The sequence below is a fragment of the Lissotriton vulgaris genome, chromosome 8, assembly GCF_964263255.1.
Source record: "Lissotriton vulgaris chromosome 8, aLisVul1.2, whole genome shotgun sequence".
NCBI lineage: Eukaryota > Metazoa > Chordata > Amphibia > Caudata > Salamandridae > Lissotriton > Lissotriton vulgaris.
This window is the reverse complement of record NC_141696.1, coordinates 1,417,789,132-1,417,811,206: the sequence shown is the minus strand read 5'-3', so window position 1 is coordinate 1,417,811,206 and position 22,075 is coordinate 1,417,789,132. Positions and strand designations below refer to the sequence as shown.

Here is a 22,075-nt window from a genome sequence, read left to right as displayed (position 1 = left end):
ACCAGGAAGTAGGTTGAGTAAACCCCCTTGTTCCTTTGGTTTTCAGGGAACGCTTCATTTGCCCCCTTGCCAAGCATTTCTTGCTTGGCAAGATATGCAACGCCAAGATCAAGAGCTCTTTTGCTGAGTGTGCCTTTATTCTCGGTTTTCTGTTTGGAGGTTCTCTTTCCAACTCTATGCAGTATCCGTATTGTATGATGTTTAGTATCCATTTGTCCGATGTGACCTTTCTCCATTCCTGGAGGAAGTCTCTTATTTTTTCCCCTACCAGTGTGGAGTGTTTGAGGTACTGTTTGTCGTTGAATGTTTGGCTGTATTTTTTCTTTTTGCCTTTCCGCCCACCCGAGGTGTTGCTAGGGTGCGGGCTTGATGCATAGTGGAGTCACTTGGTTGAGGGCTGTTGTCCTCCCCTTCTTGTTTGTCCTCGTCCGTTACCGCACCTTCGAAAGGACTGTCCCCGGGGTTGGTACTGCCAGTTTTGCTGCTGCTGACCCTGCTGCTGCTGGCCCTGCTTGTTCCCTTGGTAGCCTTGTTGGATCGTTTGGTGCGACGTGGTCAGCACGTTTCCTCAACTTCTACGCCCTGGCCTCCTTGTGGGTGTGCCTCTTCTCATCCCCCTGAACTGCAGTCCTCCCATGGACCTTGCCGTTACATTGTCCTTCTTGAGTTGCATCAACTTGTCGTCCACTGGCGTGCCGAACAGTTGCTCTCCATTGAATTTGGTGCAAAACTTGAATGGTGTTTTGTTAATCCCCACGCTCAGGGAGCCCCCTGTGAGCGCATTCTCCGTCAAACGTCGAGGTTTTGTTCTTTAACTTCTCCCTCATCGCTCCGTGTACCTGACCTGTAGTCCGGTGAGGTTGAAAACTTGATTCTTCGTCAAATATCTTCAATTTAGCTTGAATTCCTTTTCCAAAACTCTGGAACTCCTCAGCAACGATCTAAACCCGATGGCAGAAAAAAGAAACAGAAGAGGGCGACCGAAGGTGGGAGCTTCCGCAGGAAGCTAATCGACGTCACGAGGGACACCAAATGGTGGGATGTCGCCGTCCACCTGGGCCACAAAAAAAAAAAAGAAAAAAAAGACTACAATTCCAGACAGCCACTAGATGGCGGAATAATGCACAGCGAATCCAGAAAAATTCACACTGCAAAATGTATCCGCAGCACTGCCAAGGGCAGTGCCCCAGGACATGCAGCAGACGTGTACGTTACAGCTCCACGTGGCTGGAGTCGGGCATGTGTCCGGGACGATGTGCTATTGCGTCAGTAGCTCTGTTTGAAGCAGCACTGGCTTTCCCTGCACCAGACCTGTAGATAAAATGGCATAGCGTGGTGCAATAAGCAGTGTCTGCATGCAACGGGTGAAGGTCTGGAGTGGGGTCGGAGTACGTGTGAAGGCCATTTCATGCACGCTAACTACAACCAAGGACTCCTTCGTGTGGGATGTGTACATATTGGTCCCACGTCGGGCAGGGAGTAGTGTGGGAGACCCAAGCAAATGCAATCGTATCTGTCAGGGGTGCTGGCCACATGCAAGTTAATGCTCGGAGCTGCAGATGTGCTACCGCCTGATAATGCAGACAAAATGACTGCTCTGCCCTACAGTAACTTCACCATCTGCATGCATACAGGAGATGTACAACGGTCTGTCGTGGGTGTGGTGGGATGTCTGCGACCCTGGGAATCTTGGATGGTATACCTAGCACGTGGCACATGAGCGGCCCCACGGGGTGTCATGTTGCCACACAGCTGCTCCTCCTTCCCACGAGCCCACTCACTTGTGTGCGCTGCGCTCCTACGTTTCCCCGTCTGTGCGGGCCTGCCCTCCTGGTGCATGCTACATCGCAACATCGACTACTGTGGCCCTGGTGGCGACTACACCCAAATACTGAGCCACACTTACCGCACCTCCTGCACGAGGCCAGGTCAGAGCCACGCCCTGCTGCCCCTGCCGAATCAGAACACCCCTGCGGTGACCTGATGTACGCCGGACCAACACATGCCGCTTGTGCATGCAGAGGGTGCGTGCGCAACATGTCCATGGCCACTGACAATGCTGAGGTGACATGGTAACGTCCAATGAAGACAGCACACTGACGTTGCAGGACCAGTGCCCCTCATACTGACAAAGTAACTACACGGACACCCTTGCTCAGGTGATGTAAATGGCTTTGTGCACACGGCCACATTTATTAGTAGGCACACATACAGAGTGACACCTGTGTTGGATGTGTGTGTGCACACCAGCCGGCAAGGGCTGCCTGGTGCAGTCAGAAATCGACAACAGTGTATATCATAAAGGTCATAACCATACAACCACAAAGGCCCCATGACCTGTGCTGCACAGAGTTAGTGGCCCCGGATGCACTGCGGTCGGAACAGGCCCACCACCACGGGACGGTGACTTGCGATGCAGTCAGATGGGCCATGAGACCTGAGTGGGTCCTCATCAATGTCTGAGGTCTATAAGGCGGAGGGTTGTGGGCGACAGTGGAAGGTGTCCTCCAGGGCAGATGCAGAGGGTGGAGGCTATCCAGAAGCAGCAAATGGAGGAATAGATTGCCAAGGCATTGTTTTCGCCACAGAGTTAGTATCACTGACATGTTGGCGACGCCAAACCCAAGTCCATGGACTCAGTTGCCCCCAGAGTCCAAACAGAGAGAAGTGTGGCTCAATGGTTAGAGCGGCAGACCCTGGTGCAGAGGTCTGGCCGGGACCAGGGTTCAATTCCCGACGCGGCAGGGTCTTGGGCTCAATGTCCACGGACTCTATAATTCTCGCCTCAGTGCCTACTCTAATCATGGGTCCCACTCTGCAACCCTTGGCAATAGCTTGCTTAATCTCTACAACGGCCTAAAAAGCGCTGGGATGCCTGGCTTCACCTTGGGGGGTGACCAGTAGGGACCATCTCACAGGGAAAGCCAGGAGGGGTTCCACAGCGGTATACAGCGCCAGGATGCCTGTCAGGTGATAGTGCGCTTTACAAGTATACACACACACACACACACATCGCCCATTTTTGTGGCGCTTGCACGGGAACGCTTTGTGCAGCTCTGGAATGTAGGAGCCCCAAAAACAAAGGAGGGGGGCTCATAAAAGTGACATTTACCATTTTTATTCCCAAATGGTTGTTTGCTCTTCAGTACAGAAAGAATGCAGAATGGAATCGCACCAACTTTGGCGAGAAAGTGGGTATTTACCAAAATTAGAGTTTAAAAAATAGGTGAGATTGAAAGGGTTAAATTGTAGAGAGATCTGGGCTGTTAATCCACATTTTAAAGGAATATTTAAATCTGATTGGATAAAGGCTCTTTTGCAGCCCATCGGTCATTTACGGCCCAGAAACTCTCCTATTGGCTACTCGAAACTTGAAGAAAAGAATTGCGGTCCCCATTACAAAACAAAGGAGTGACAAAAAGGGGCAGCTGTAGAATTCTTAAAACCTCTAGCTTATGTGGGGAGGGGGATGGGGGTGTGGGGAGGGGGATGGGGGTAAGGGGTGGGTGGGTGGGGGGGGGGGGGGGGGAGGGGTTGGTGATCCAAAATAAAAACAAAAATAAAACTGTTTTGACACCAGGTTCAGTAACCCAGGGGCTGGGTTGTTCAGTAACCCAGGGGCTGGGTTTGCATCCTATAATGCAGCACCAGAGATCAGCGAACCCTGGCCAAAGGAGCGCAAACCCACAGCAAATGTCTTGGACTTCTTCTGCATGGTCTGCACATCCAGTGGGAAATGCTAAACATGAGTGGGTATCAATCACATGCATGTAAAATCGGCCCTAACTAAATGGGAGCATGATTCAGGGACTGCATGTACAGATTAAGCAGGACAGGACCTGAGACACTTAGGCGTGTGAGGAAAAGGATGTCAAAGCGACCACTTTCCCCTAATCTGTGCCACTGGGACTAAGCCACGGCCCAGCTGAAGCTCTGTCAGGCTGCCCGGCAGCTGTATTTGTCCATCATGGAATCCCACAGGCAGCCCCACTGGGCCTTGCACCAACAGAAGGCCTGAAGTAACCTTGGCCTTCCTGTAGCAGGATGTTGTGCATGCAACCTCGAAAGAGGTTTAAGGACATCTATTGAACACCTCACAAGCCACAGTAGTGATGGCGAGGACTACCCAGGAAGCTGACAAGTGAAGTGGAAAGGAGGATTAGGACACTCCTCAGAAACCTTTTTTATTTTCCATTTCTTTGTTGGTCTCTAGACTAGGTAGTTGATCCAGGGACCTCAGCTGTCCACTCTGAGCCCCATGTGTTCCTTGGCACTTGCCACTGCATGCCATCTCCCATTCAGAGCCTCTGCATCTCCACTGTAAACCATCTTTAACTTTAAGAGGTACACAGATTTGGCTAGAAGGTTTTAAGATCCTCCATTTTGGTTAACCAGATCCATGCAGCTTGATCTAAAACACAATGTTGCAGCTTCTAGCTTTTGTATCAATGCCAGGATACCCCTGGGGGAGAGAGTGCGCTTTACAAATGCACAATGCATTTCATTACCATTTTGTTTCCTGCTAGGAGAATTTCCTTCAAACTTTAAGAGACTGCGATCAATAGAGTTTCACGAGCATTAGATATTATATAGTGTTGAGATGTGGGCCATACTGTTAAAACTATATTGTCTTCTAAAACTGTTCCAATGGACTCCAGGTTTCTTTATGTATTATCCCTTCTCAAAGGGGTTCAATGGCTCATTGTACCACTAATGTAAATGAAGTATTGTGTACTTTCTATTTCACCTGCATTGTTAACACTGTCAATATATTTCTATAGATATGAATAATTAAAGATGCTTTCTCTTGAGTTAGGCAGTGACCACCTCACTTTCTGCTGCAGAATGTGTACCTTAACGTTGACTGCTTGGGACTTTGGACAAGCCGCCTGGACTATGGAAACACCCTATACGCCGGTACCACCGCAAAACTTCAGAAAAAACTCCAACGCATCCAGAACGCATCAGCCAGACTCATACTAGACATCCCACGTAAAGACCACATTTCTGGTCACCTGAAAAACCTCCACTGGCTCCCAGTCAATAAGAGGATAACATTACGCCTCCTAACCCACGCACACAAAGCACTTTACGAACTTGGACCCGAATGCCTCAACACACGACTTTCCTTCTACACCCCATCCCGCCAGCTACACTCTTCCAACCAAGCCCTTGCTGCTGTACCTCGCATCAACAAAACCACCATGGGAGGAAGATCCTTCTCCTATCTGGCGGCTAAAACCTGGAACTCACTTCCCATTCACCTTCGCCTCACTCAGAACCACCTAGCATTCAGAAAGCAACTTAAAACCTGGATATTCGACATGTAATTCCCCACCCTTCTTCAAGCGCCTTGAGACCCTCTGGGTATGTAGCGCGCTATATAAATTAATTGACTTGAATTGACTTGACTTGACTTTAAGCGTACGCTTATTAGAAGAGTTATGGTGCAACTTTAAATAAGCCTTCCATGGTACGTGACTGGAAAAATTGTGTAATAGATTAAGACCCTGGTATTTTTATCCTTTTCATGGAACTTGGACACTACCTCAAATATCATATATGTAACTGGAGTTCAAGAGCATGAGCTTACATGTGAAGCAATAGGGCATGTATTTGAGATTGGTGAGGGAGGAAAGGTGGAGACAGAGTGGGGCTACAGGATGTCAAGATAGACCTGGAGGGGAAGGGGGAAGCTGGGCAGTGAAAGCTGGATCTATGCAGCAACGAGACACAGCTTTTGCTTTTCATATAGTGGCAATACACCATGGTGGAAGCTTCAAGGCACCTGACAAGAAGTAGAGGTCATAGGAAATTAGAAAGCTCTAGTAAAGAGGAAGTCTTTCAGGACAATTACAAACAGATCTTTGACAACTAAAAAGTATGAATGAACCGAGCCCTTCGATTAGATCAGAAATTCTAAATTTTCTCCTTTACCTGCACAGGTGCTCACTGCAAAGCCCACTCTCTTCTGTGCTCGGTCAAAGATGACGTAGAAGCCTTCCATAACTGTAGCACCAATCACAAGGGCGCCAGTCGAGGAGGAGATGCCAAAGCGGTAGCAGTCCATGGTCCCCTGGACCGTGAGTATGTACTGGATGTAAAGCTGAAAAGAAAACCCTTGATTATCGATTTCAGTCAAAAGCTTAAAAACAATATTTTAATCAAGTTATTGCAAGTGCTGTATATAATGGAGACAATGAAATTAATTGCATAGAGCATCAAGTTGATCACTAAGTCTGCATAGCCACAGAGCAACAAAAAACGTTTACGAACCAACATGAGTGGTTTAAAACAATTTCCATGAGGTTTTAAGTAGCAAAAAAAAGACTAGGATTATATGCACGTACTAAAATAGAATATGGTATATATTCAATCTTTTAGAAAAATGTAGGTAATCCATTTTTGTTGATCAAGTTTCCTTGCATGTGCCTCCTTTGCACAGGCTGCGTACACCAAATGTTGGCTGCTCAATTCGACATGTTGGGGACTTGCGGTGTAAAGAAAGTTAAACTCATGCTGCCTGATGTATCATTTAGTCTGTAATGCCTTTATTGCAGCATTTTTTTGCCACATGGAAGAAATATATTGCAGGGGGTTCCTGTATCTGTAAGTACCCATCTGTTGGATGGACATCTGTGTGTGTGTGTTCCTGGGGAACAAGATTTTGGAGTCAGTCACTGCTGTAATATCCTTGATGAAAGGCTTTTGTTCAGGTGAAGAGAATGTGAGATAGCTGGAAGCAAGGGGCTCAAGGATCTCCCTTGAGAGTGAACTCCATGACAATAGGTCTCGATGCCGAGACCTAAAAAGGGTTACATTTATTGCATCTTTGAGCAAAAAGCAAAAGAACAGGAAGTGACTGCAGAAGATGTCTATCCATTGCCAATGATTTTTGATCTCTAGACAAACCCAGGCCCAACATAAATGAGGGACACAGATAATCCAGCATCCAACCACAGACGTTTTTGTAAAGAACTCGGTGTCTGGAAACCAAACCAAGTGAGTCGTACTCTGACTTGCAGCCTCTCATCATCGTCTGTGGATGGAAGAAGTACCACTGATCATACCCTCTAGAACTGGCTTCAGTCACATGAGCACATTTAATGGTCATGGTGTGCTTGATTTGTGACAGTGGTTGCCTGTGATGGGCTCCGGCACATGGACACATTGTCAGAAGATGCTTGCACAGTCATGAGCAATTAGCCTGTCCTTATGCACTCTGTGGACTATATACCAGGGACTGCTGCATCAGCATGCAGAACCGCGCCATAATGTGAAGACTTTGTAACAGCAATTTTTTTAACAAAAAACTAATGTAATATGTCAGTTTCATATCTTTTAGCAGATAAGCGTGTTAAACTATCATCACGAAATCCCAAATATCCAGGCTTTCACCTGAGAATGGTAACGTTTCTTATTGTGGTGCCCATGACCACACTTCCCCATATTACAGAGGGTGGGGGAGGGGCAGTGTTGCTACACGACAGGCAGTGGCAGGAGCAGGTGTTAAAGAGCATCAGAGAAGAGATTGAAGAGGAGTATCCAATATGATAAACTTACTAATAGTATCTCAGTGGGCCCACTAGTAAAAAATGTTAACACTTTTTGAGTCTCAATTAAAAGAACGTGGAACAATCATGGAATACTTTTGGGGGGGGATTTGTTTTTATTAAGTCTGAAAACATAACTCCGGAAACCACAGCATAACCTTGGGGTCAGTTACATGATTTTGAAAATTAATCCATAAATGCTATGAAAAAAACATAAGGATTGAAAGAAGACAGTCACACCTCAGCCATTCAGCACTCCTTTGACAGAAGACACAGCATGTAATAAACAGCTCTGCAGACGGACTACATCTAAAGAACTAGGAGCATCATTCTAAAGTTATTCTTCCAGTTATTAGCTGCAGTCTTTGGTTTGCGCAACAGTCAGCACAATTTTAAGACATTAAGTTTTATTATCTTTTTTATTGACGACACGATCCAAAACCGTGCAGACCTGGCAAAAAAGAGCTTGAGACAGTCTGCCTTACAATACCAAACATCTAACAAAGTTTCAAGTTGTTTATTTTCAACAAATGTGGATAACCACCGATACAAAAACAATGTCTTCTCCAAGCCATACACCAAAAAATGAGACGAATGAGAAGAGGGTTAGAAGAGGGGGAGAAGGAGGAACATATTTAAAGAGTTCAGCCAGAACACAGTGCACATCCCACTTTTAATCATGTATACTGGTAGTTTTCTTGCTGTTGAAACAACTAACTGAACCATACAAGCCAAATATGTGTTGTGTCCAAATCAGCTTTTCCACCTCCATTTCGACTGTGTAGTGGAAAATACAGATTGATATTTTAAGTAAAAAATAAATGAACAATAAGCGATCAGGCAGAAAACAAACATGACTGGCCCCAGGGTAGTGGAGTGGACAACGTAATGCATAGGAAAACGAGTAGTGCCGCACTAGTCAATACATGATCGGTGTGGCCAACTACCAGCACAACCACAAAGGTGGAATAGAAGAAAGGGGGGGGGGCGCAGAAGGGAATGGGGGAAAGGGGAAACGTGCACTCTCGTGTGAGAGGGATCATTGTCGGATTTTGAATGGGGCCAGCGAAAAAGGCTCTAAAAGCCCTCAGAGGGGTACTCCATGCCAGCTCTGTTCTATTTGGCGAATCAAGACTTTGAATGGCACAGGGGATCATCCAAACGGTCTATGTACACTACAGCGGCAAGATGTTGCAAGACCACAGCTTTTAGGGGATTTTCAACCCAACTACTCCTCTATAAGCCTTACAAAGGGAACACATGTAGACCCACTCAATATTGAAGTCAAGTCTACATATATGAGGCAACTCTGGTACGGTCTTAGCACTTTGACATTCAAGCACATTCCTTCCTTAACTTAGGCAAGATGTTCGCGGGCAGCCTCCAGATAAGCAGTCTAGGGAGGCTACGGTGGGTGCAACAGTTGAACAACAACATAGGCAGAGCCACGTGTGTTGCAACTTCGCAAGCACTACCACAAGGGGTTTTCTGGGCTAGGGAGAGGGGGTCGGGAAGGTTACATTATGCCACTGGGTCCATCATCACACTTGATTTTAGAAACACCGGTGTTTATTACATGTAAGTCGCCCTACAAAGAGCAGATTTCATTCTCTGTATACCCAATCTTGAAGATCCATCATGATGGTCATTAACATGGTTTTGTCCTACGTGAGCCACACCTCAGATTTTTTACACAGCTCGGGAACTCCTTCTCCCCAGTGCCCCTATGTGGCCTTTTAACCTGAGAGAAAATAAGTCCTCTTCTTTTCGTGGAACACTGCGTATTCTGTTTAGGAGCCATCTTCAGATTACCAAACTTCTTGTGGTATTCTTGCACTAGCTTGTGATGGGCAAATAGCCATGAAGCAGAGCGAAGTTTAACAGCTCTCTGTCACTCAGGTGCCTTGGCGCTACTCTAAAGCTACTGCCACTCATCTGGTATCCTGTGCCATACCGTATTCACCCTTTAAGTCACCCCCCCCAACTTCTGGCTCGGAAGTCAGAAAGTACTCTATCACTGCTAAGGCGAGGAGGCCTACATGCTCTCTGTCACCAGGACCACTATCTTGTCAGTTACACTAAAAGAACGCTCAGTGAAAAAGTTGTTTTCCATCAAGGACATGGATAATCCCCAATGCAGTGTTGCTGCTGTCTTCGTGCTCCAAGCCCACTAGTTTTAAGCACCACAGTACAGCTTGGCTGGCCAACCGCAGCCCTGAGGCATTACATTTATTTTATATATATATTATTATTTTCAAGTTGTTTATCAGTAGTCATAAGCTATGTTTAGCCATACTTTAAGCTGGGCGAATAAAAAGAATATGATTATAGCCACTACTGAAATATATTAAATAAGTAAATGCGAGCAGCATATACAAAAGCGGATATGCAGGCAAAACATCATCAAACCAATCTTGAAATCCATCCGCGTGAACAAATTAAAACCCCACACCCAGGGCTGACCGAAAGCAAAGTCTAAAAAACTTAATGGAGCACTACAGCCCACTTCTGACCAATAATCATGCCGAGCAATGGCCTTCAATCAAGATGGATGCAAAAGACACATGAAGAGGCATCTGTGAAACAAAGGACCAGAACTGTGGAATGTTGTAGACTTTGGTGTAAAAAAAATAATCATATAAGCTACCTCTGGTTCAGGAAGTGCTGGAAAATGCACTGCTCAAGCTGTGTTTTTTTACTTGCGAAACTAGCCAAACACTCCCTGGATTTCTGCACAATAGAACCTTTGTCTGCTCATTTTGTTCCCACGTTACACAAGCTATTGCCCGCTCAATGTGTCAAAGTTTAAACTGTACGTAGGTGTCTGCACTGTAACCAATCCCATTGAAGTTGCTATAACATGGGATTTGGCGCTGTAAAAAATGGGTACCCGTGCACAAATTATATAGAGTTTTAAAATGAATAGCCTCAAACTGCATGGCATATTACGAAACAGTGTGTTTCAAAGTGGTTCTTAAACCAGTGTTTACAATACGCATCCAAATAAATAAAAAACTTAACCGACCACTTCAGGAATACCCACTTTAATCAACATTTACGAAACAATGTTGTGCGCCAGGATACTTCACCACGTTTGAAGGCACCTTCCAAGTAACTGCACTGGAAGGAAGCTTCCAAGCAATGACAGACACAGAAGAGACAGGTTGCCCGCGGCCACTGAGCCCCATTCCACGTGGATAGAGCTCTACACACAAGCAGAGCTCTCCTGCAGGCAATGGCCGACATGCTTTCAAAGACAAAGTTGAACACGAGCAGTTACTGGCCGATGTGCCCATACTGGCAACGGTGATGACACATAAAAAAAGCAAAATCAATCAGGTGAGGTGAGTACCCCTGCTATCATGCCGGGGAGGTGCTTCATGCATCAATGATGTGAAATTATACTCCTCACAATTACCGCTTTTGGTTTCAACTACTACGACACAGAAAAGGAATTTACAAAATGTGTTCCTGCATAGACCAAGGCCATCCCTATTAAACTAACTACTCACCCGTTACTCTCTATGTTGCACTAGAGCCAAAATGCATCCATTAAACAAGCCGTGAGCGTGCACTCTCCCGAACTTCCGGTTTCGGGATGTGCACGCTCACGGCTGTCGTGGGGCGGGACTTCCGTCTTTGCGAGAAGCCCACAGAGTGGATGGCCCAGAGGACCGGTGAGAGCAGGAGTGGCGGCTGAGGCCGTTGATGCGGTAAGTGGGGCTTGGCACGTGTGTGTATGTGTGTCTGCGTGTGTGTGTGTCTGTCTGCGTGTGTGTGTGTGTGTGTGTCTGCTCGTGTGTGTCTGCGCGTGTGTGTGTGCGTGCCTATGTGTGTGCGCGTCCACAGACCCTGTTCGGCTCGTGCACCGCTCTATCTCCCTTGAGGAGCAACTCGGCCACAATAGGTCTCGATGCCGAGACCTAAAAAGGAATGATCTTTCATTTCTTCAGCACAAGCTCATCGGTTTGTGGGCTCTAGAGTTAAAGTAAGGGACCAGAGGGCCAATGTACGATGGAAGGGAGGGCAGCAATCAAACATTTAAAATTATGAATGTGGAGATTTTTAAAGATTGTTAGTTTTATGCAGATTATTGCACATTTTAAACGGATTTGACGTCTGTGATAGTCCGGGAAGTAGAAGGGAATCAATAAGTGGTAAGACATTTACATTTGATTGGAAATGTTTGTAAAGCAGTAGGTTGAGAAAATAAGAGGTCAAGATCATGCCAGCTCTGTAAACGGGTATAGAAGGAAGCTGATCCAAATCAGTGAAGTTTAGGAGGTTCAACTGCAGAATGGAGCTGCCAGAGGGCTGACCCCGGTGTAGTAAAAAATGATCCTAGAAAGACTTACCAAAGAAGTTCAATGGCTAGGATCATGAACATTTCATAATGTACATCATAAACCAGTAAAGCGGTCCCCAAAACTAATCTCTCTCCCCCCCCAAAAAGTTTTCTGAAAATAACATTTTAAAAAACCCTTCTGTGATAGAAAAGATTCTGCTTCTGGATCCAATGAATCTTGATAAAGTTGAGGATTACTAACAGGAAACATACTGCGGGGGACATCTTCAACGGACACCAAAAGTTAATGACTGAATGACAATAGGCATTTATTTATAAAGCACTCTTCAACCCCTAGGCGCTTATTGGTGCTGCGGAAATGCACCGAATCAATCTGGTAAGAAATGCATACAATTATTAAATAGTTCCATATGGAACACAACATAGTCATAGTTGTGCAGCCAGTTCCACACTAAGTGATGTTCTACACTTCACTTGTGCCTTTGTATGAAAGAGTTCAACTGAAGAATGGCAAAAGCCATGGAAGAAATCTGTTCAATAAAAAAAAAACTATGCGAAGTCATTAATACTACTGACCGGCGGTTTGATGGTGAGCCGAAAACTCTGGCTGGAATTCACATCCCTCAGGTAGATGGAGATTTCAGGGAAGAAAGTCCACGGCTTCTCCGATTTGTCCCAGCACGCAAGCTGACCGCCAGTCCAGAAGTCGCTTACAAAATCCCGGATCTGCAAATGATCAAAGACATTGTATTTTACGCAGTTTCTCCACTTTTCCTATAATCCAACTTGCTGGTACTTCCTACAGAAGCTCTCAAGCCTCATCAATAAATATAATGGTCAATAAATTGAGGAAAAAAATTAATAGACAGGTTACTTTGGGTATCTGATAAACTGAAGAAACATAATATTTGATACTGTAAAACCCAGCAATGTTATTGCTATAATTATTAATTTTGAGCAAGGCGTTGCTTTTTGTTGTCCACCACATATTTTCAAATTTCATTATCATCCATTCATAGGACTGTGATGCAGTAAATAAGAACGTTTCTGTGACACAAAACAGGTTAGGCAACTAATAAGCAGTGTAAACGCGATATTAATTGTGAAAACACGTTGACTAGAATACACAGATATAAATATGAAACCATTGTAATGTGTGGAGATATACTCATGTGCGTGAGTGACAAATTAGCATGAACGTTCAAATGACTTTAAAATGTCAGTGCCTCCACCAAATTCATTCATAATTCATGCAGGACATTCCAGGCTTTCAGAAAACGATGGCAGAGGAGCAGCTAACACAAATCATGACATTACTTTCATTATTCATGGTTTACTGGGTAGTAAGCATCTATGGATTACTATAGTACACTAACTCCGTTTTCTTTGTCAAAAAATCTGAAAGAATTGCACGTGAAACAAAATTTGAAACAGTTTTCAAGTGTAATTTGAAAATTAGGATTGAGCCTTCATTTGAAATTAATTCTGAGTGACCCACATCAAGGGGAAAATAAAGTGAGTTGAAGTCTGTGTGCACATTTTAAGGTTTAGTTTTGAGACAGTTTAACTGTCCCGTTAGTTTCAGGCACTAGAAACAATTCATAAATAAAAATACAAATATATTGGGGATTTCGGCTAGCTCTCTCTGTTCAACTGTCGAGCACTTTTACCGCAACAGTATGCAGCATGGCGTGGCTATGTTCAGCCAATGGCTTTTGAACTGGGAGTGATGACATTTTGCCTGATCATATGTACACACCCACCTAAAAAGTTAGAGCACTTCAGTGGCAAGACTAGTGGGCCAAAATGTTACTTTGCCAATTCTGTTTTTTTTCCATTCTTCAGCCTTTTTAGTTTTCACCTACGAGACCGTATACATTCTCTGGTTGTGAAAGACTATTGGCTGGATTTACTGTCACTCTTATTTACTTGCCTCTTATTTGATGGCTTAACTTTCACTATTTGCATTAGTCATTCCCCTGGAGTGCAGCCTATTTACTATCCTTCTGAATGGGGTACTTGTATCTTTTCATTGCTCTCTTTTATGGAACTACTTTCTCTTTTTGGTTAAGCATTTCATAAGATTGCATGTGTTTTCAACCTCTCTCCCTCGTATGCCTTACTACTGCATGGCTCTTGTTCTTTCTCTCGCTCTCTCTCATATGCTGCATGCTCTACCTTGGATGATTCTCCCCCATCCCTGCCCCGATGTTGCTCTACGGTTGCACTCTCCTTTCTGTGCTGCCTTCCTCCTTTCTCCACTCTACTTTGTTTTAGTGCGGCCCCTCTGAGCACTTTTGCACCACTCACATTTCATTTTTTTTGTACTTAACACAGTTTGAATTGGTTAAAAAAATGGTGCACAAGTCATTTTCTTAGGCACACAAATACACTCTAATGAAATAGGGCAACCAGCAGGAGTGGCTGCATCATTGTACTTTTTTCTTTTTGACCGATGCTCCGCAGCATTGGCAAAAAGGTTTTTTCTGATGCTGTGCAGCATCACCAAAAAGCATTGGTCAATAGCTCATTGAGCCATAAGGTCTCAATGGTGAGACATTTTGACTTCACTAGTGCTTGTTTATCTAATTTGTGTGTTAGGTTTACAGTAATTCAAAGCCAATAGAACCTTCTCTTTAAGCCAATAGCTATCATATGATCCTATAATGAGTATCAAAACCAAAAATATTGTTACTATACCTACTCTAGTACACACGCCCGCGAAGAAGTAGCCACACTTCTCTATGCAAATTATTTGAATTTAAAAAAATAATAATTATTAAGAAGTTGTTGCAAGCATATGGCTGCCACATGTAGGTGGAATATTGTATTTTAAGATGACAGTGGAAAGACAAACCCAAAACTAAAAATTCCTTTATGTTTGCATTTAAACTGTGCCCTATCTTTCTTTCGAGCGGTCAGCATGAAAATATTTTCATCTGCAGCACGTTTTTCTGGTGGGATGCTCTAATGATAACCCTTTAAATCCATGGAATGGTCGGTAGAAGCAAAACATTTTAGTGCGCTAACACAGCTCTTTAAACATTTCAGGTGACACCTTGTTTATTTTATAAGCTCGCCAGTCACTGCTTCAGCAAATAAAGAGCAACATATCAGAACGATAAAACTGCAGAGTTAAGACAATTGCTTATACGTTGTTCCCTTATTTAATGCTCAGAAATAAAGTACATGTACCAAAGTATCCTCATAGTACTGGCAGAGCATACCGTAAGAGATTTATTATACGTGGAGTGTAGCGAGCTAGACCTTAAGCTTTTAACTAATCATTACGCTCCTACAAATGTGACATTTCAGACTATTTCAGGTCCCCAAAGCTGTAAGAATGGCTTGGGTGGCAGGTAATAGTCATTTGAATGTAGAATTAACTAATAAGTAACTGTTGTGGTCATCTCTAAATTATCCAGGCAGTGCAAAGTTGTGGTAGACTGTCACAAGCACCGGTGTGGGCAATTAAGTGTCGGTGCCATGTACCAGATGCCTCCTGCTCATATTTACACGGTCTACCCCAAATACTTTTCAAAAGAAATTTCCTACAAAAATCTGATATTTCTAATGCATATACAATTGTCTAATTTGTGCCAATATAATTGTGTTCATCCAGCACAGTGAAACAAAGGTATTAACTTTTAACCAGTAAAGTTACAATTGCATGCTAGTTTAATTACCATCATATGTTACACTCATAGCTTGAAAAACAGCTACACAGCTTGTTATAATGCTACTAAATGTATATTCACAAGAGTATACAATGAAAGACAGGATGAGGTCTAATATTGTCTTAGACTCCACTGTGAAGCTTACCAATTAATTATTTATTAATTAGAAAGACATATTGCTGAATTATATAAAGAAAACATCTAAAAACTGGAGTTTTTCTTTGAACATTGTGTTAAACTAGAATATGCCAACACGGGTTTCGCAACATTTAAATAAAGTGTCACTTCTTCAAGACATCACGTTTTTAATACGAAGACAGTCCACATTCATATAACAATTTTATAAACATTTAGGAGAATAATAAAATTACATTCTTGTTTTTTTAAGTTTAAATTAATTTTTGCCATATCCAAGTACTGTGTACTGTTAATAACAGATGTAATTTGTACTCAATGTAATGACACTTAATTTCCCAATCCCAGAAGGGGGGAATGATGGTAGAATAGCTCAGTTAGTAGCACAGTTGTCCGTGGAACATGGAATGGTCTGCAGGTCACCCGTTCACACCATAGAAACACCAAGTCAGACTTCCAAGGTCACTAAACTGAGTACCATTAAATTAGGTTATTTAGACCACTGAGGAATGGCCAGAAAATGCTGGTTCTTCAACTTTGTGACTTTAGCTGGAGTACAAACTGCTGCCTTTAACTCACCTACCAGATAAGGTGGTGCCCGTCTGATGATTTGTTTGTTGTTATAGACAGTGGAGATTGGCTGCATTTTTGGATGAATGGTTGGGCTTCTCTTGGTTGCATTTTACTTGTTTCATGCTTATCAGTGTGATATTTGCCTTCCATGTATAATATTCATTACTGATTTCTCTTGTCCACTGCCTCCATTTCTGTCCATTTTCCAACTAATGTTTGATGTCCCATGAACTGATCACCACTCCTGGATGTTCCCCAGGGCCATAGTTGTGTTCAAATTAGGACTTGCGGTCAAGCCATTTTATTCATTATGTACGTAATACTTTGGAAAAACGTTAATACTGGCATTCCAACAAACAAAACATGAGATGTGACTTGCCAGGAGGTATTTATGCGAAATGACCCTTTTTACACAGATGGTACATCTCCCTTACCTTGCACATTTCAAATTGCAATAGACCCAAACCTATTTACTTTGTTCTGCAGAACTGAATTGAATCATAAATGAACCCAAGTAAGATGTATTTGTAATATTCACTCCCAGGTATCTCTAATCTTTTACTACCTCTAATCTTTCCCCATTATAGTACGACACCATGACCATCAAATGTGCCATTGGATGCTTTAGATGCTACTAAAAACAAACAAGAATATACCTATCAAAGGAGATAACAGACCAAAGCAATACTGAATCAAAATATTCATGTTATGTTGAAAACATTAAAAACACATTCTAAACCTAGATATGCCAGGTCATTAACCCCTTAACTGCATGGAGCAGACTCACAATGAACTCAGCTTTATCTGTTCCAGTTGTGGGCACTAGTCCCAGCCACACAAGGGGTGCAGCGTTTTATCGGCACAAGTGGAGTAGCGCTGGGTGGTAGGATTTTTGTGGTATCCTGTGCATTCCAGAAATTTGATCACAGAAATGTGAGGAAACTGTGATTTTAGGCAAAGTATGAAGTTTGCAGGACATTGTAGGTAAGAAAATCTCATGAAATCCATGCAAGGATCACCACCCTGGAATAATACCCTCGTCTATTTTTGAAAAAATGTCTGTGGTTCGTAGGTTTCCATGGGTGGTGGCTGAGCACGGCCCTAAATCCTATAACTACTCCAATCGTTAATCTCTCCACGTAGTGCTTTAGCGCCTTGTGTCAAAGGTCTCTTCCACCCCCACACAAGTGAGGTATCAAGGTTTTCGAAAGACTTGGGGGAATGCAAGATGGTAGGAAATGTATGGCTCCCCGCAGATTCCAGAGGTTTTCCTTGCAGACATGTGAAGAAAGGGTGTGTTTTTAGTCAAAGTTTGTGGTTTGCAGGGCATTGTGGGTATGAAAATGTTGTAGGATCCACGCAAAGCACATCACCCTGGACTCCATTGGATATCTACTTTTCAGAATGGTCTTGGCCTGGTAGGTTTTGGAAGGTGGCAGTCGACCCAAGCCCAACAAGGGCAGCCATTCACCACTGCAAGTTAAATGATATTGAGTGTAAGCCAGACTCCTGGTCCATATGTAAAACCAATACCCAAAAGAATCAAATGTCTTCTCATTTTCAATTGGGATAGGGTTTCTTAATCCACATGGTAATAGAAAGACCGTTGAGTAAAAATGAGGCAGATGGGCCAGACTAACTGCATTATTTAAAAAATATATATATAAACCCCTATGATACAGCGGCCTTTCAGGCTCCCGGAGGCAACCTACGGAAAGAAAACCTCCTATCAGCCCCATGCGGATATGAGGGGAAGACTGGTTTCTTCCTTTTTTGTGGTTGGGTGTGTTTCTAATGCCAGAGTGCAACACCAGCACCAGTTTCTTTTGCCACAAAGCCAAAATTCCCAGTGTCAGGTGGCCTTTTTCCCCCACCGGGGGCATATTAGGGGAAATCGCCCCAATTGGGACAAACCTTCTACCTACACCCAGCCCAGTGGGGCAGAAAGACACTATCACCCCTTCTGGGGATGGTGTATGGCTTGATGCTGGGGTAGGTCGCACCATCCTTTGGTTGGTTTTGGCTCCTTTTTTTAAATGCCTGGTGCTTCGTGGGCTGTCTGCACGCTGTAAGCACATTGGGAGTGGATACCACTGTCCATCCCCCCCGGGGGGAAGAGGGGCAGAAATTATATTGGGCCACAAGGTGGGGGTGTGGAGCAGGGGCACTATCCCCCCCCCCAAAAAAAAAAGTACTGCAAAGAGGTAGTCTATTGGGCAGTCAGCACTCCTGGAGTGGGGTAAAACAAATTGGGGAATTGCCCCTATCCACCACAGAGGGGGGGGGGGCAGAAAGACTGCCTCACTTCTTGTTGGGGTTGGGTGTAGCCATCCCCAAGGTGGGCAGTCACCACCCCAATATTAAAAAAAAATACCCCTCTGTCTAGTGGACTTTCTGCCCCCGCGATTGGAGGTAATCACCTCGGGGCAGATAGACTGTACCCATAGTTTCTATTATGGGGGTGGGGGAATAACTAACAAAATTTGTGGGGTAGGGTCCTCGGGAATCCTATTTTAAGACCACCGAGGAGAAATTTCCCATAAACATAGTCATCAACACAATATCACCTCAGGTCTAGGTTTAGCACCAAAGCCTAATCTTAGCAAGAACGTGTGATAAAAGTTAAGAATCTCTCAAAAAATATAATGCAACAGGAAAAAATGGGGGAAAATCCTTTTAGGACTAGAACCCTCACTCACCCGAGGGCGACATGCTTCATCATATGGGTTCCTCCTTACCAGTAGGAAATCCTAGTCCTGCTGGGAGCTACAACTCCCCCACTGTGAGGAAGGAGCTCAGAGATGTTTTCCTAGATATTTACTCATGGAGTTAGGATGCTAAAATCCCATATGTGAGGCTATCGGTGTAGTGAGGGTGCAGCGCAGAAAAAAGAATATAAGATAGGGTGACTTTAAAACTGCCTAGGAAGATGCACAAGAATAATTTTTATTGGGATGCTCTCACTGGCAGGATTAAAAAGCAGTGCAATGAGTAGTATGGATTTATACCTACTCTAGAAAATGGGTCGACATGTTTCAGCCTATTGATCAGGATCTGTATCAGGTTTTTCAAAGACTATAGAGAGTGGTTTCCTTCTACAAAATCCTTATGTTTGGTGCCATATCGATCTTGTGTATCCTCTGGATCTCAAGCTAACTCATGATAATGGGTTCCAGCCTTACTCGATCAATCCAGGCTCTTGTCCTGAGTTGCTGCCCAAGTTGAGGTCACTGATTGGTGGCCTGGTTTCCAACCTCATGCAGCAGGTTTATTGTAGCAGAACATGGACCTGGCATAGCATGATACAGTGGCCTATCAGTACTGATGGTGGTTTAATGTGGAATTTAAGAGTGGGCCACTTCAATTACGATAGTGAGGGGAGAACCGAATCAAACAATGCAGTCAGTTTTATATCTTGCACACATAATAATGAATGGAACTTCTACCAGCAGAAGCAAGCATAGCATTCACAAGACACACACATCTGAAGTTTCTCTTTCATGCACATTTGGTCCAATCGCTGGGCAATCGTAAAAACCCACATAGTTGTCATTGCCACAATTTTAAAAACATTTTTGATGGTTCCAGATCAGAATGGCCATTTTCCTTTACAGACTCAGATTTTGCTACCAACTCCTATTCACCGCATCCCAACTGCCTGATTCAAAGACTCACGATTTTCTAAAATACACCTGCAAGAGCCCTCTTCTTCTGGATGAGAAGGTACAGAATCTTACCTTTTACCATAGACTTGCATTGCTTATCTTTGTCGGACAACAGTACATTTACATTTTTATGCCTGGTACTTAAAGTACTTCCAAGGATTCTGGCAGAGGAGTGGTGCAGAAGTTTACAGATTGGGCTGTGACAGGACCGACAGAGGCATGGATTTTTTTCAGCCAGACAGAATTGAAAAGCACCTTTCCACCGGTGGCGGCTCCTCCGTTATGGCGGAGGAACATCACCCCACTGCCCCTAAAGGCAAACAAAAAATAAAATCCAGATCATTTTATTTTTTGTCCAGTGGCTGAGTCTTTGGGGGCGGGGCCACAGTACTGCAGTAGGGGGAGAAGGAGTGGTGGGCACTGCTGTCAGTGCGCATGACAGTGTGGCCGGCCATCTTAAGATGGCCAAACGGACATGGATACTGGCATCTCTCCAACCCAGCTGTGTTGCTGGATGAAGAGACCAGCAGGCACAGGCTCCCAGCTCCTGATGAAGTACAAAACAAACCTGCTCTGCCCAATCCAGACCCTGCTCTCATGGGAATGAAAGCAGAGTCTGGATTGGCCGTAGGGGAGGCTGGGAGCTTTAGCCTGTGCCCAGAGGAGCAGAAGACCGGCAGGTAATTTTTTTTTTATATTAGTTTTATTTGTTACAGTCCCTAGGGGAGGCTGGGAGCTTTAGCCTGTGTCCAGAGGAGCAGAAGACCGGCAGGTAATTTTTTTTTATATTAGTTTTATTTGTTACAGTCCCCCCCACCCCCCTGCCCTGCCTCATCCCCGCGCTGTTCCACCACATTTCTCTGACACCACCCGCTACTGCTTTTCACATGATTAACAAGTAGGGTTGCCACCTTGCTCCGCCCAGCACTACAACACCCCAAAACACGCAAGGCTGTCAAATTGAAGTCCAGAACTGGAAATATGTTGTACTTATAACATGGAGCTAGCGGGAAAACCTGGCAAAAGATTTGCTGATGGCAGCAGCAGTAACATTTTTACAACCGCACTGTACAAGTTAATGAAAGGCACGGCTTCTGCCAACACTAAAACGCTGCTAAAAATACTCTGCAGTGATGCATTGGGATTTCAGTGACGCTTTAAGGGAATACATGGACATATATCAGAGCAATGTTGGGGCGAGTTCCGAAGGCTCCAATTATGCAGTCATTCCCTGTCTGAGCTATCTCTCGGAATTTGATCAAATGTCGGAGATTACAAGAAATAAATCAACTTAAAATCCATTCCGATCTGCTACATAAAGCTAAAGGGAGTGATTTAAATCCCAAACCGAGCCATATAAATCAGACACGCGCTAAAGGCCTTGCCTAAGCACTTGCAAAACAAGGCAGCTGCTTTAAATCCAGTTCAACACCATTCTTGATAAGGGACAAACTTAGGAAATGTAACCAATTACACGGACAGAACTGCTCTATTCTACTTCGGATGGTGTGACTTAATTAATCGCAAAAGGCAATTAAATACCCCCACCGGACTATGAGGCAATCGGGCAATGCCCGACACATCAGTGTGGCCGGGTTTGTGGTCTGCTGGGACAGTCTTTCCTTTGATTAAAACAAACAGTCTGCAGCAAGCTCAAATCCATGCACACTACCATTCAGAACACTTACACCGTGCGTTTGTACAAAAACAAAACTGCCCCAATGTGCAAACACGGATCACTTTTTTTAAAGCAAATTCACTAATGGGGGGTCCGTTTTATTTCGGTGCCCAGTCCTATTTTCTGTCGAACACGGATTCACACTGAAAACTTGCCAATCACACAGCTCAGTGTATAGCAAGGTGCCCGTGGTGGGAGGGTGTAATCACCCAGAGCCCTTCACACCTACTGGTAACGAGGGTGCGCACCTGTGGTGGTGGGTGACTGACGTCACAACATACTGCTAGGTATAGCTCCCCCTGCTACAGAAACTGACATCAGAATGCAGCACTCCGCCAGTATCTATTCATAGATTTGTTTGCGGTGTCACACCTATCCGCCAGCCGTGTCACGGTTATGTTCTCTCCGGCTTGTTTGCATTACAGGCGTCCTACAAATGTTCACAGCAGGGACAAAGCGGTCCACCCTCCTGCTTCTGACTGCAAACA

General features: G+C 44.2%; 1 protein-coding gene across 1 annotated transcript in view; it reads right to left on the bottom strand.

Annotated features, from left to right (window-relative positions):
- The window catches only part of BACE2 (beta-secretase 2), a 340,766-nt gene that overhangs the window by 39,263 nt on the left and 279,428 nt on the right, over nt 1-22,075 (bottom strand). Inside the window, exons 7-8 of the mRNA XM_086935433.1 lie at nt 12,436-12,585; nt 5,938-6,106 (exon numbers count right to left, since the gene is read on the bottom strand). Coding sequence (XP_086791559.1) covers nt 5,938-6,106; nt 12,436-12,585 — 319 coding nt within the window. The remainder of the gene's footprint in view (nt 1-5,937; nt 6,107-12,435; nt 12,586-22,075) is intronic.